Source organism: Castor canadensis, chromosome 2 (genome assembly GCF_047511655.1).
Source record: "Castor canadensis chromosome 2, mCasCan1.hap1v2, whole genome shotgun sequence".
Lineage (NCBI taxonomy): Eukaryota > Metazoa > Chordata > Mammalia > Rodentia > Castoridae > Castor > Castor canadensis.
In genome coordinates, this window is record NC_133387.1 from 132,849,214 (window position 1) to 132,861,535 (window position 12,322).

The 12,322-nt window shown below is 48.1% G+C and overlaps 1 protein-coding gene across 4 annotated transcripts in view; it reads right to left on the bottom strand.

The window, feature by feature from the left end:
• Positions 1 to 5,975: 5,975 nt before the first annotated feature.
• Pla2g4e (phospholipase A2 group IVE) overlaps positions 5,976 to 12,322 on the bottom strand; it is a 61,879-nt gene continuing 55,532 nt past the window's right edge. For all 4 annotated transcript variants that reach the window (XM_074065734.1, XM_074065733.1, XM_074065736.1 and 1 more), the window contains 5 exons: positions 11,970 to 12,077; positions 10,620 to 10,823; positions 9,689 to 9,855; positions 8,740 to 8,923; positions 5,976 to 7,883 (listed from right to left, as the gene is read on the bottom strand). In XM_074065734.1, the coding sequence (XP_073921835.1) occupies positions 7,663 to 7,883; positions 8,740 to 8,923; positions 9,689 to 9,855; positions 10,620 to 10,823; positions 11,970 to 12,077 (884 nt within the window). In that variant the 3' untranslated portion in view covers positions 5,976 to 7,662. The remainder of the gene's footprint in view (positions 7,884 to 8,739; positions 8,924 to 9,688; positions 9,856 to 10,619; positions 10,824 to 11,969; positions 12,078 to 12,322) is intronic.

Here is a 12,322-nt window from a genome sequence, read left to right on the forward strand (position 1 = left end):
TACCTAACAGTGCATTCCTTGAAATCTACCTTCGTTACTGAGTGTCGCATGGCTGTCGAGTTCGCATGCATTGTATGTCGATTGACTTTTGACAGTGAAGGGACAATACAGTGGATAGAAGAAAGTCTTTTTAACAGATCGAGGTGGCAGGGCTGGGGGTGTAGCTTAGTGGTTGAGTACATCCTGAGTACCTGAATATGTGTGAGGACCTGGGTTCCACCCCAGCACCAAACAACTCCAACAGCAACAACAGAAAACCCCTCGTGGTACTAGAACAATAGAATAGGTGCCTGCAAAAATGGGAATTTTGATCCATCCCTCACACCGTATGTAAAATTTTAACTCAAAATGGATTCCAGAGTAAAATGTAAAACTTAAAAACGATTAAACTTCTCTAAGAAAACAGAAAATTGTGTGACTTTGAGTTAGGGAAACATTTTAGATCACACCAAAAGCACAATACATTAGAAATAAAAGATTGATAAATGTGACTTGATCAAAGTTAGCAACTTCTGATCTATGACCTGTGAAGGAACTTTAAGAGAGTGAGGCGAGAGGCTGCAGACACAGAGACCATATTTGCTCATCACACATATGGAAAAAGACTAGTATTCAGACTCTCTAGACCTCTTACAACTTGTGGAAAAAATACTTCACAAAAGGAGAGCTATGGACGGCAAACGAGCACATGCGAGGACATTTGACATCACTGCTCATTAGGAAATGCAAATGAAAACCACCACGAAGTCCCACTATGTCCCCAGCGGATTGCCTGCAATTCAGAAGACTGACCATCCAAATGTTGGCGAGCAGCTGTCTTCCACTATCAGCGGGAATGTGACATCACACAGCCACTTTGGCAAAACAGTTTGGCAGTTTCTTAAAAAGTTAAACAGGTGCCTGCCACCTGCCGCAGCAGAGGAGGAGCAGAGGGGAGAAGGACAAAGGGCAGGAGGAAGCTTTTGGCTTGAAGGACGTGTTCGTGACCTTGATTGTGATGGAGACTTCACAATTGGATACTGTGTCACGATTCATCAAACTATGCTTTAAATGCGACAGCTGATTTGGCGGTTGTACCTTTAAGTCATTTATAAGTCATTAAAATGCTCACACTTTCTTGTTTCTTTTAATATTCATATGGATACAATGAATGGTGACTGAAGTTACCATCTAAATTACTCTCTTAAGTACCCTTTCTTCTCCCCGCTCCTTTTTAACAACTTTTGGTGGGTTTCACCACCCTATTTTCATACACACATAATGTACTTCTATAATATTCACCTCCATCACCCTCTTCTTCCCTCCCCCCCACCCCCTCCGGTCCTCCCCAAACAGACCCCTTTTACAAACACATCACATTATTTTTTTAGGTTTAGATTCTGCATATAAATGAAGACATACCATGTATGTCTTTCTGAGCTTGGCTTATCTTGGTTCACATAATAACCTCCAGTTCCATCCATTTTTCTGTAAATAACATCATCTCATTCTTCTTTATGGCTGAATACTACTCCATTGTATATACATGCTACATTTTCTTTCCAGTCACCAGTTGTTGGTCACCTAAGCTGGTTCCATATCTTAGCCATTGTGAATAGGGCTACTATAAAATGAGTGTGCAGGTGTCTCTCTTGTATGTTGATTTATGTTTCTTTGGATATATTCCCAGGAGTGGTTCAGCACTACTTTCAGTTTCTTGAGGAACCTCCATAGTGCTTTCCACAGTGGATGGAGTAATTTACATTCCCATCAATGGTGTACCAGTGCTCCTTTATCCCCTGCATCCTCTCCAGCAAAAAAAAAAAAAAAAAAAAAGCTTAGACCTTTTGACTCAGGAATTTAATCCTGAGAAAATTATCCTGAGAATTTATTCCAAGGAAATAATGAATGTAAAGCTTTATTTAAGAGTATGTTTATGAGCATATCATTTATAATACCAAAAAGCTATAACTAGCTGTCGCCCCATGGAGGATTGGGTAAGCAAATGATGGATTCCTATGCAGTCACTGAAAATTGTGTCACATAAGAAGAACGTTAATAACCTGCAAAATTGTTCACAATGTATTTTTAAGTGGAAAAAAGCTACATTACAAAAGCAAAAGTATAAACAATTAGTTTAGAAAGCATAGCTTCCTGATGACCCCCTCCTGAGAAGCTGGGATTATAGACGTGAGTCACTGCACTGGAGGATTGTCTTTAATTCTTAAAAAAAAAAAAAAAAGAAAAGAAAAAGGAAAGTCCTAAAGCACCTGCCCTGAGGAGGCACCCATCATATCTGCCTTTCCTTCTTTCCTCTACTTCCTGCCGCTGCTCCAGAAACTTTCTTGTTCTAGTTCTCTCCTTGGTGGAGAGGGCGACAGTCTGATCCTCCCATGTCGTTTTACATCCATCAGCAAATTGCGATACTCTTTCTTCCAATGTAACAATTACAATTCCTCTGAAGCCAGTTCATTTTTCAGGTTAGTCCTTTTACAGGCAGGATTTTGCTTGTTTGTTTGAGACCGCCTTTCTTTTAAGTTCCAAGCTTGAACTCAGGATCCTCCTGCCTCCGGAGTGCTGAGATTACAGATGTGAACAACCACACCTGGCTATTACAGGCAGTTTTATAGGGAGTGCCATTAGTTTCCTAGAAACCTGTTGTGTTAAGTAATTGTGGAAATAAATATTCAGTAATAGTCTTGTGGCGCTCTTTGCTATAGGGGAGTTTTATTGTAATTCTCGTGCAAGGTTTTGGTTCCCTCTTGGTAATGTGATGGCCATGTGGTTTGTACTAGATTATATTCAATTCAAGATGCCAACCAAATTCAGCACCTTACTCTGAAAATGACATTGCAGAACGATGGGGGCCTGGGAGAGGGGAGGGGACACTTGGGCCTGCGGAGAAGAACGCTCCACTCCACTCTCATACACCGATCTCCTTTCTCTGAGGCCGCCTGCCTGAGTCACTGTGACCACGCAGAGGTGTAGATTGTAGGACACGCAGGTGGGACACACTGGTGGAAGTGTCCAGCAGGAACTTGGAGCAAGTTTGCAAATTGTCCTCCAGTAGCAGAATTCTGACTTTCTACCTAGGCACATTGCCACCCGGATGAAAAACAAAATTTCCCAGACTCCCTGCAGGTACGTGTCTTTGAGACCGAGTTCTGATTGATATTATGTCAGCTGAAAGATGTGTGGCACTTCCAGGAAGTCTTAACAGGGGGGAATTCAATCTCTTTTTCTCCTTCTTTTTGATAACGTGGAATGTAGATGTGATAGCTGGAGTTGCAGAGCTCATTCTGGACCATGAGGCCAAGAACCATACACAGATGGTTCATACATTATGGTATAGCAAAGAGCTAGAAGGAAAGAGTTCCCTAGTGAATGCAAAATGGCCTTGGGACTGACTCCATGCGGACTTTTTTATATGAGGCATTTAAACTGCCATTTTTTCAGAGATGAAAAATGAACAACTTGTTGCTAGAAATAGAGTCTGTTGTAAAAGAACCTAGAAGTTGACATCCACTTAGTGGATGGAGGGGTGGTCAATTTTAAGGATGCAGGCATTGCAGGCTGGGATTTAAAACATAGCCACACAGTTTTTGCTATGCTTCTCATCCGGAGGGGAGTTCTTGAATCTGGGCTGGCTTGTGACTGCTGCCACCAATAAATGACTGGAAATATGGTGCTGGGACTTCTGAGGCCAAGTCACAAGGGGTCACGCTGCTACCACTGGGTAACACTCACCCAGTGAGTGAGCCTGAGAACCCTGAAGGCTGACCATGCAGGGCCACAGGAGGCCACATGAAGGGCTCTGGTGACAGCCCTTTTGAACCCGCCTGTCCTTCCTGGACTCCCCAGCCCAGGACTCAGGCATGTGAGGGAAAGGGTCATAGCCCTGACTGAACCCAGCCATTGGAGTTCCCCCTCAGTGGCACAAGGCATTTGAGCTGAGTCCCAAACATGGAGCAAAGAAAATTCCTGGGCCACGGAATCTGTGGGCCGAAGAAAACAGTGGCTATTTCCTGCCCTTGTCCTTTAGCAATGGAGAGCTAGAGTGGCAGGCAGTTCTCACCATCTTTAGATAAAATTTCAGTTCTCAATGCAGAAACTTTAAAGCGACAGAGGCCAATAGGAGAAGGGGACCAGGAACTAGGGAAAAGGTTAGTTCGAGAAGAATTAACTTAGAAGGTAACACACATGTACAGGAAATCAATGCGAGTCAACTCCCTGTATAGCTATCCTTATCTCAACTAGCAAAAACCCTTGTTCCTTCCTATTATTGCTTATACTCTCTCTTCAACAAAACTAGAGATAAGGGCAAAATAGTTTCTGCCAGGTAGCGAGGGGTAAGGGGGGGTAAGGGAGGGGACGGGGGGAAGGAGGGAGAAATGACCCAAACATTGTATGCACATATGAATAAAAGAAAAAAAAAAGTTCAGTTCTCTTTCATCTAGAAACAGACAGTCCAGGCCTGGTTAGTGACTTCATAGTCAGCAAGAACTGAGACTCTGTTGTCCTCCCTGTTGCTTAGAATGCAGACATAACAGGTAGAACTGCAGCAGTGATGCTGGGTCAGAAGGCAATCTTTTTTTTTTTTTTTAATGCGATACTGGAGTTTGAACTCAGGGCCTACACCTTGAGCCACTCCACCAGCCTTTTTTTGTGATTTGTGATGGCATTTTTAGAGATAGGGTCTCACTGACTTTGAACCATGATCCTCCTGATCTCTGCCGCCTGAATAGTTAGGATTACAGGCGTGAGCCATGGGCGCCTGGCAGAAGGCAATCTTATGGCAGAAGATTGCTGAAAGGAGCCTGGATCTCTTATAAGAAATAGAGAAATAAATTTCTCTTTTAAGCCATTGTCGTGTAAATCTTCCAGTTTTATAGTGAAAAGAGTGCTAGCGGGGACAAATTTGAATACATGACTTTACAATGGTGGCTTGGCTAGAGCTAAGAATTTGAGAGTTTTCAGAATAGAAGTACTGGTTGAAGTCCTAGTATAAAGGAGACAGTGAAGGAGAGTCTAGAGTGAGAACCTCATGGAATACCAGCTAAAGCGGGGGAGTGTTGGTGAGGAAGGAGCGCCCCACTTTTAGGGGCAGAAATCAGTGTGGCCTTTTCCCCCGGGGTGGCTTGGGAGCCTTGTGCCCTGAGCACAGCTCACACGAGCGCCTGCTCCGCATGAAGGGGGCTCCCACATGAGACAGAAAGAAGCTCCTTGGAGTTCACGGTCACTCGTTAATCCTTTTCAATATCTCAGCACCTGCAGCGGTGACTGGGGACCAGCTTGCAAGTTCAACTGGATTGAGCTGCCTTGGCAAGGAAGTCACGGGAAGGGAGGGTTTCGGGGAGCTGGGAATGGTCTGCGGTGCTGAATGCCAAACGAGAAGGCCTGTGAGGGGCTGTGGCCGGGGTACTGACTGCTCTCTTGGGAAGGAAAGGGGGTGACAAGAAAGGGGGTGCTCGGGAGGGAGGTATGCTTCTAAGCAGAGGGCTGGGGACCTGACTTGTGCAGGATGGTGGACTTGCCCTTGTCAGAGTTGACCACCTTGTGGTCATTTCAATAACTAAGTCACTCTTTAATCTCTCAAGTATGTGTTAAAATCTTTCCATGGTCCCCACTTGCCACCCCAGCCAAAACCTAAGTCTCAGGGAAGCAGAAACTGTCCAGCCTGCTGGGCACGAAGCAGGTGCCCCATGGACGCCCCTGTAAACTGCTGGCCTAAAGGAGCCTGGTCACCCTGAGTTGGCTCCACTCGTTCATATTATGAACTTCATAAAAGCAGAGGAGGACTCGCCCCAAGAAGCAGGGACACTTGCAATGGGGGTGAAACAAAGCCAGCTGAGGCCTGGGATGGAACCGGCCTACTCCTACCTCCAGCGGCTGCAAGTGGGAACCTGGGGGAGGAACGGATCGTGGAGGCCAGGGCAGGGGTGAGGACAGGTTTCCTGCACATTTTGCAGTATCAGATAATGAAAGCAGTGACAATATTTACCCACATGGCCACTTTATTCAGGGCTCAATACAGCGACCTTATAAACTTCATTTTACATGTGCCAATGAATCCAGGGCATGAATTCAGGTCTAGCACTTGGCTTTTCCTGTTCTAAAGAGCCCGTTCCCTGCAGTTGGAAGGGAAAAGTGGTGACATTTCAGATTAGTGCCAACTGGGTGGGGACCAGTTTTGTAGGTGAGCCACTGTACCTCTCTCCTGTAATTTTGGAAAGCATGAATCCATGAACCCATGGACTCCCTGGAGCCACAGGGGAGACGGACAAATCCCCTCCCTGCAAATTTTAACAGGCACAAGAATTACCTGGGCATAGGGCAGGGTGGGAGAGGAGGCCTGCGTCTCCTTACAACACAGGTTCCATTCAGTGTGGCTCCCTGCTATACCCTGAGGGGCAAGGACAGAAACAGGAACCCACTCTTCTAAGCCTTGGGCACCTGTCACCATTTGTCTTTCAACATTCATCAGTTTTTAGAAAGAGGGCTGCACATTGCTTATCTCCTGGGCTCTGCCTGGACCCCACGCCTTTCACCTTCTTTCAACTTGGGTATTTCAGTAGTTTCCATTATGTTGATCTTCACAGAAGTCCCCAGCCTGCAGGGAGACTTCTCTGAGTTCCTGGGCTCCCCCAGAGATGTGTTCCTTCTCAGAGCGCTCACCTTGACTTTCTCAGTCCATCTTTCCTAGCTTCATTCTGAGTCACTGTATGACAGCAGGGATGTACTGGCCATTGTTTACATTCAAATAAGAGGAATCACACTTAGAAATAAATAACCCCACTGGAAGCCAGAGAGACAGGGCGATGAGGCAGCTGATAGGCGCTGCTGGGGCAGATGTGTCATGAGCAATGGTGACACTGGAAAGCATGACCACTTGGCGCTATTCCCTGTGGCTCATCCCAACCTCCCTGACTGACTGCATCCCAGATCCTGCATGTGAGCCGGAGCTGCAGACTTGACTTTCCCTGGCACTTCATTGGCGCTGGGTACCTCGACCTGAGCCTGGAAAAGATGGCATACATCAGCAGCCCAGGACTCTGAGTAGATCAGGCGTCATCGACATGGTTACCTGTTTGGCTTTGTTTGACAGATCCAGGATGTCTCTAGCACCCCATCTTGCTCTTCTGGCATTGGGCTTCCTAATTAATACCACATTCATAAAGTAAAAATCACAGCTTATTATCGATGACAAAAAGCCTAAGAATACAATTACCCTAAATTTTAAAAAGTGTGTGTATTTTTTTTCCCCAGCAAAATCCAGTGTTTCTCAGTCCTCCTGTGCGGTCCCCTAGGACAGCCACAGGAGGCGGAAGAGGAGGTAGTGGGGAGAGCTGGGGACCTGTGCTTTGAGCTCTGAGTCTGAGGTCTCTTGGGAACCGACTACTTTCTCAGACACACTTTCTCTCTCCATGCCTGAGGTATGTGTGGGAACCGGTGGTCATCAGACCCCCTTCCCTGCTGGGAAGCAGTGAAGGAAATTCCAGTCATCTTTAGATACCACACACCCCTTGTAATTTCCCTTTGTCTCTCTCCCTTTTTTAAACTTTAACTTTTTGCTAGAAAGCCCAGGCCAGCCTGCCTGAACCCTGGCCAGAGAGCAGGGCCAGCCTTCGAGGGCCATGCCTCTGACAGCAGAAGCAGACACAATCCCATAGGACTTCCTGGGACCTAGGAAGGACACTGGCTCTTCTGGCGTTTCTTCTTCTCCACGGCAAGGCGCAGGGCCTGCAGGAGTGTGTCTTTGTTATTCACGATGTTATACTCTGAGAGTTTCACCAGCTTGTCAAAGGCAGCCTCCGTGTAGGTCAGCTCCTTGGTGGCGTAGGGAGATTTCGGGCCATAAATGTCCAGCTGGCCCAGTTCCAGCTCCTCAGGGCTCCGCTCCACACCTGGAGAGAGCAGAAGGACGTTCTGAGACCCTTGTTGTGTTAGGTGGGAAGGACTCACTTCCATGTCTCTCCACCCGGCTCACCCCCCACACTTGCATGAAAATGGGCACGTGTGCTGGACATGGTGCAGCATGCCTGTAATCCCAGCACTTGGGAGGCTGAGGCAGGAGGACTGTGAGTTCCAGGCCAGACTGGGCTACATAGCAAATTTCTGTCTCAAAGAATGGAAAGAGAGATAGGGGGAGGGAAGGAAGGAGGGAGGGAGAGAGAGAGAGAAGGAAAGAGAAAAGGAAGGGAAGGGAAGGGAAAGATGCAGAGGCGCACCTGCCCCCCCCACAAGCTCCCCAGAGCAAGGGCACAGCTTACACATTTTAGGACTCCTCTAACTCCCAACGGTGCCAGGCACATAGTTGGGTGTCAATAAATGTGGCTGGGTATGGTGGCTCACATCTGTAATCCCAACTACACAGGAAGCATAGGTAGGAGGATTGAGGTTCCCATCAGCTCCAGGCAAAAGCCTAAAGACCCTATCTGAAAAGCAACTAAAGCAAAAAGATCTGGCGGCATGACTCAAGGGGTAGAGCACTTCCCTAGCAAGTGCAAGGCCCTGAGTTCAACTCCCCCCCACCAAAAAAATAAGTGTAAAATGACTAAAAGACTAGGACATGAGATTGCCAGTTTAAAGGCTGGGCTGGAAGGGGACCTCTATTTTCTTCCTAGCTGAAGCCAAGGTTGGGTCAGACTAGAACTAAGCCAGGCCTCTCCATTAGTGCTCTCAGAAGCTTCCAGAAGTCTAATGACAGCAGCTATCAGTCGGAGGCCAGCGGGTGCTAGAAACTGTGCAAAGGCAACTTACCTGGTGCCTTGTATTTTTGGAAGGTGTCATTGATGAGTGGGAAAAAAGCCACAATGGGAGCGTCAGGCTCCTGGGGCTGCTCCATCAGGTAGCACTCCTTGAGATATTTGTCCTCATGCTGGAAGTCGTAGCTTGGAAAGGGGATGTTTTGCACCGTGCAGTATTCACAGGTCTGTTTCAGGGGCTGCAGCATCACGGGAGGACATGTGTAACTACTGGAGGGTTGTGGGTGGCGAATTCACACAAAGGTCTTGGATCCAGCTTCCTGACTTCCTCAGCTAACAAATCTGGTCCCCAACTAATTTGTAGTATTTTTTTTTTAAAGCCAGATCAGGGCAAAAGGTCAAGGCAGGAGGCTGGTGCATGTCCACGTGCAAGTTTCTTTCCCAAATGAGAGTGCAGAGGCTCTGACACAGAGTTGGGCAGATGTGGGTGGCAGCAATGTGGGAGGGTAGCAATGACTGGAGCTGGCCAATTACCGCCATGGCTGGCCAGGCTCCTGAGGACAAGCATGGAATTGGGGATTGACAGCATCACAGGATTGGATTAAAAAGTGTCTTTAAAATGTGATGTAGCAGAAAGAGCACTGGGCTCAAAGTGTCAGAATCCTCTTACTGCTGTACCTGTCCCATGGCTCACTTGCCATGTGACCTTAAGTTAGCCAGTTAACTGCCCTTTCCTTGGTTTCCTTCTTTGTGACATGGGGACAATAGCAACTGTGCCATCTGCCTCAAAAGCTGGTGTGTGGACCAGGTAAGATCATGTGTAGGAAGGACACTTACTTATGAACTTAAGCCACTTGAGGTACACTGAGCTGTCTCAGAGCCTGCTGGCAGTGCACATTCTCCCATGTCACAGCCGCCAGGGCCTCTGAGGCCATGGCACTGATTCCGTGACCCTCGGGAGTGGCTACATGCAGGCTCAGGGTGAGCCTCAGTGCTGTACTTGCCTTTGTCTGGGACCCAGCGCTGTAACCGAGGTGGATAATGAGGTCGGCCTTTCTCTCTGACCTGAGCAGAGGTGCATAGCTGGAGTTGACGAAGAATGCAGTGTCCAGCAGACACAAGTGTTTGGAAAACTCTGTCAGCTGGTTTGGGAAGTTGTCCAGCACTGTGTCTGAAAGCCAAGTCTTCCAGTTACCAACACGCCTGGAGTCCTGGTGTCAATAGGTGGAGGCACCTGGTGGGGACGGAGTGCCCCACCTGGAGCTTCCTTCCCACAGCCTGGGCCTCCAGACTTCCTCCTCTGGCCAGGAGACCCACAGCTCCTCTGAGTGGGCTGATCTTGGGATTAAACCCCAAGTCTTTAGCTTGTGACATAGCAGGGGCTTAAGACCACTTTATAAGTTAGGATTATTCCTGGGCCCAGAATCAGCTTCGTCCTCTGCCCCAGATGGTGAGGACGAGGATAATAGGCCCACTATTGCAGGTTGTGGCCAAATAAAATAGCAAAGAAGGTGGAAAGTCAGCCTCAGAGCCTTAGCAAGAGGAGGCACTGAGTTCAAGCTATAAGACAGCAGTTTAAGACTGTGACTCACCCCAAAGGGGTTGGTGAGGCTAAGTTGGGCCATTGCCACCCAACTGCAATGGGGCACCACTCACATTAAAAGGTGCCCCCAGAACCCAGCTGCAGAAAGTAAGGGCCTAGGCTCCCCATTTGTACAATGGGGTGCTCACAGCACCCCCTACTGGCAACACCCACACTCTGTCCAAGGTGACACCAGCAGGTGGACAGAGCCTTGGGGGTAAGCCGTATTCTACCCAATGAATGTGGCCAAAGGAGTCTTCTCGTTCTTTCTCCCTGGCAGCCTTGTCTTCCACTTCCTCCTCCTCCCCACAGAGCCAATCCTAGAGGAGCCCCCTCCCCCAAGGGTGGGGTACCTTTCCACACGGAGAACTGGCTATTCTGGAGGTAGTCAGTGTGCAACTGCAGCCCGGACAGGAAGTTGTGGAACTCAGACACGAAGGGCCGATGTGTGAGGATGTCCCGGAAAGCATTGGACAGCCATGACCCCGGAATCACTACTGTGGTCTCCAGGGTGTTGGCATCACACTTAGGGATTTCTGGTAGGAGTGGTTCATCCTCTATGGAGAAGAGGGGACGGAGGGCAGGCCATAAGAGTTGGGCCACTCACCTGCACACCCATGTTTATTGCGGCACTATTCACAATAGCCAAGTTATGGAAACAGCCAAGATGCCCCAGCACTGACGAATGGATTAAGAAAATGTGGTATCTATAGACAATGGAATTTTATGCAGCCATGAAGAAGAACGAAATGTTATCATTCGCTGGTAAATGGATGGAATTGGAGAACATCATTCTGAGTGAGGTTAGCCTGGCCCAAAAGACCAAAAATCGTATGTTCTCCCTCATATGTGGACATTAGATCAAGGGCAAACACAACAATGGGATTGGACTTTGAGCACATGATAAAAGCGAGAGCACACAAGGGAGGGGTAAGGATAGGTAAGACACCTAAAAAACTAGCTAGCATTTGTTGCCCTTAACGCAGAGAAACTAAAGCAGATACCTTAAAAGCAACTGAGGCCAATAGGAAAAGGGGACCAGGAACTAGCGAAAAGGTTAGATCAAAAAGAATTAACCTAGAAGGTAACACCCACGCACAGGAAATCAATGTGAGTCAACTCCCTGTATAGCTATCCTTATTTCAACCAGCAAAAACCCTTGTTCCTTCCTATTATTCCTTATACTCTCTCTACAACAAAATTAGAAATAAGGGCAAAATAGTTTCTGCTGGGTATTGAGGCGGGGGAAGAGGGAGGGGGTGGAGTGGGTGGTAAGGGAGGGGGTGGGGGCAGGGGGGAGAAATGACCCAAGCCTTGTATGCACATATGAATAATAAAATTAAAAAAAAAAAAAGAGTTGGGCCACTGTAAATGCAGCTCACACCTTCCTTGCCTGGCCCTGAAGCAAAGAGGACCCAGGTGAGAGGCAGAGGACAGAGGTGCAGGAGAGGTAGCTTTCACTGTGTTCACAGACTCCTACCCTCATCACCTCTCCGGGGCACCAGAGGGGGTTCTTCTGGGCCTTGGTACAGGGGTCACCTATAATCCCCTTGCCCTCCAGGCAGGGAAGATGCTCTAGCCCCACACACCTTCCCATGTTGGTGTGTCACAGGGGCAATGTGAAAACACGCAGCAGGAGGACAGTCCTCAGTTCATGGTTCCCCCCATCACCCAACCATGAGGGAAAGGCAGTGGCTACCCACCGATGTCATGCAGCTTCTCCCTCGTCCACCTGTAGAAAAACTCCTCTGAGGTATGAGACAAATTCCAGGCATCCAGCAAGTTCAGGGAAAAGATGCTACTCCATAAACCTGAGGAAGTAGGGCCACCGTGAGCAGCTGTCCCCACGAGCCCTGGGCCCTCCCAAGTCTGACTGGTTCTGCCTTGGCCTCAATGCCCCCTCCAGGACAGGCTGCTCAGGGAGACTTGGATTTCCCTCTCCCTTGGGGCATCTCCACACAGTGACTGATGGTGCCAGCCCTCAGCTCTTCTTCCTTCCCTCAGAGTAGAAGCAGGTGATGCTGACAAGTGCAGGCTCTGAGTTCAAGTTCAGCTC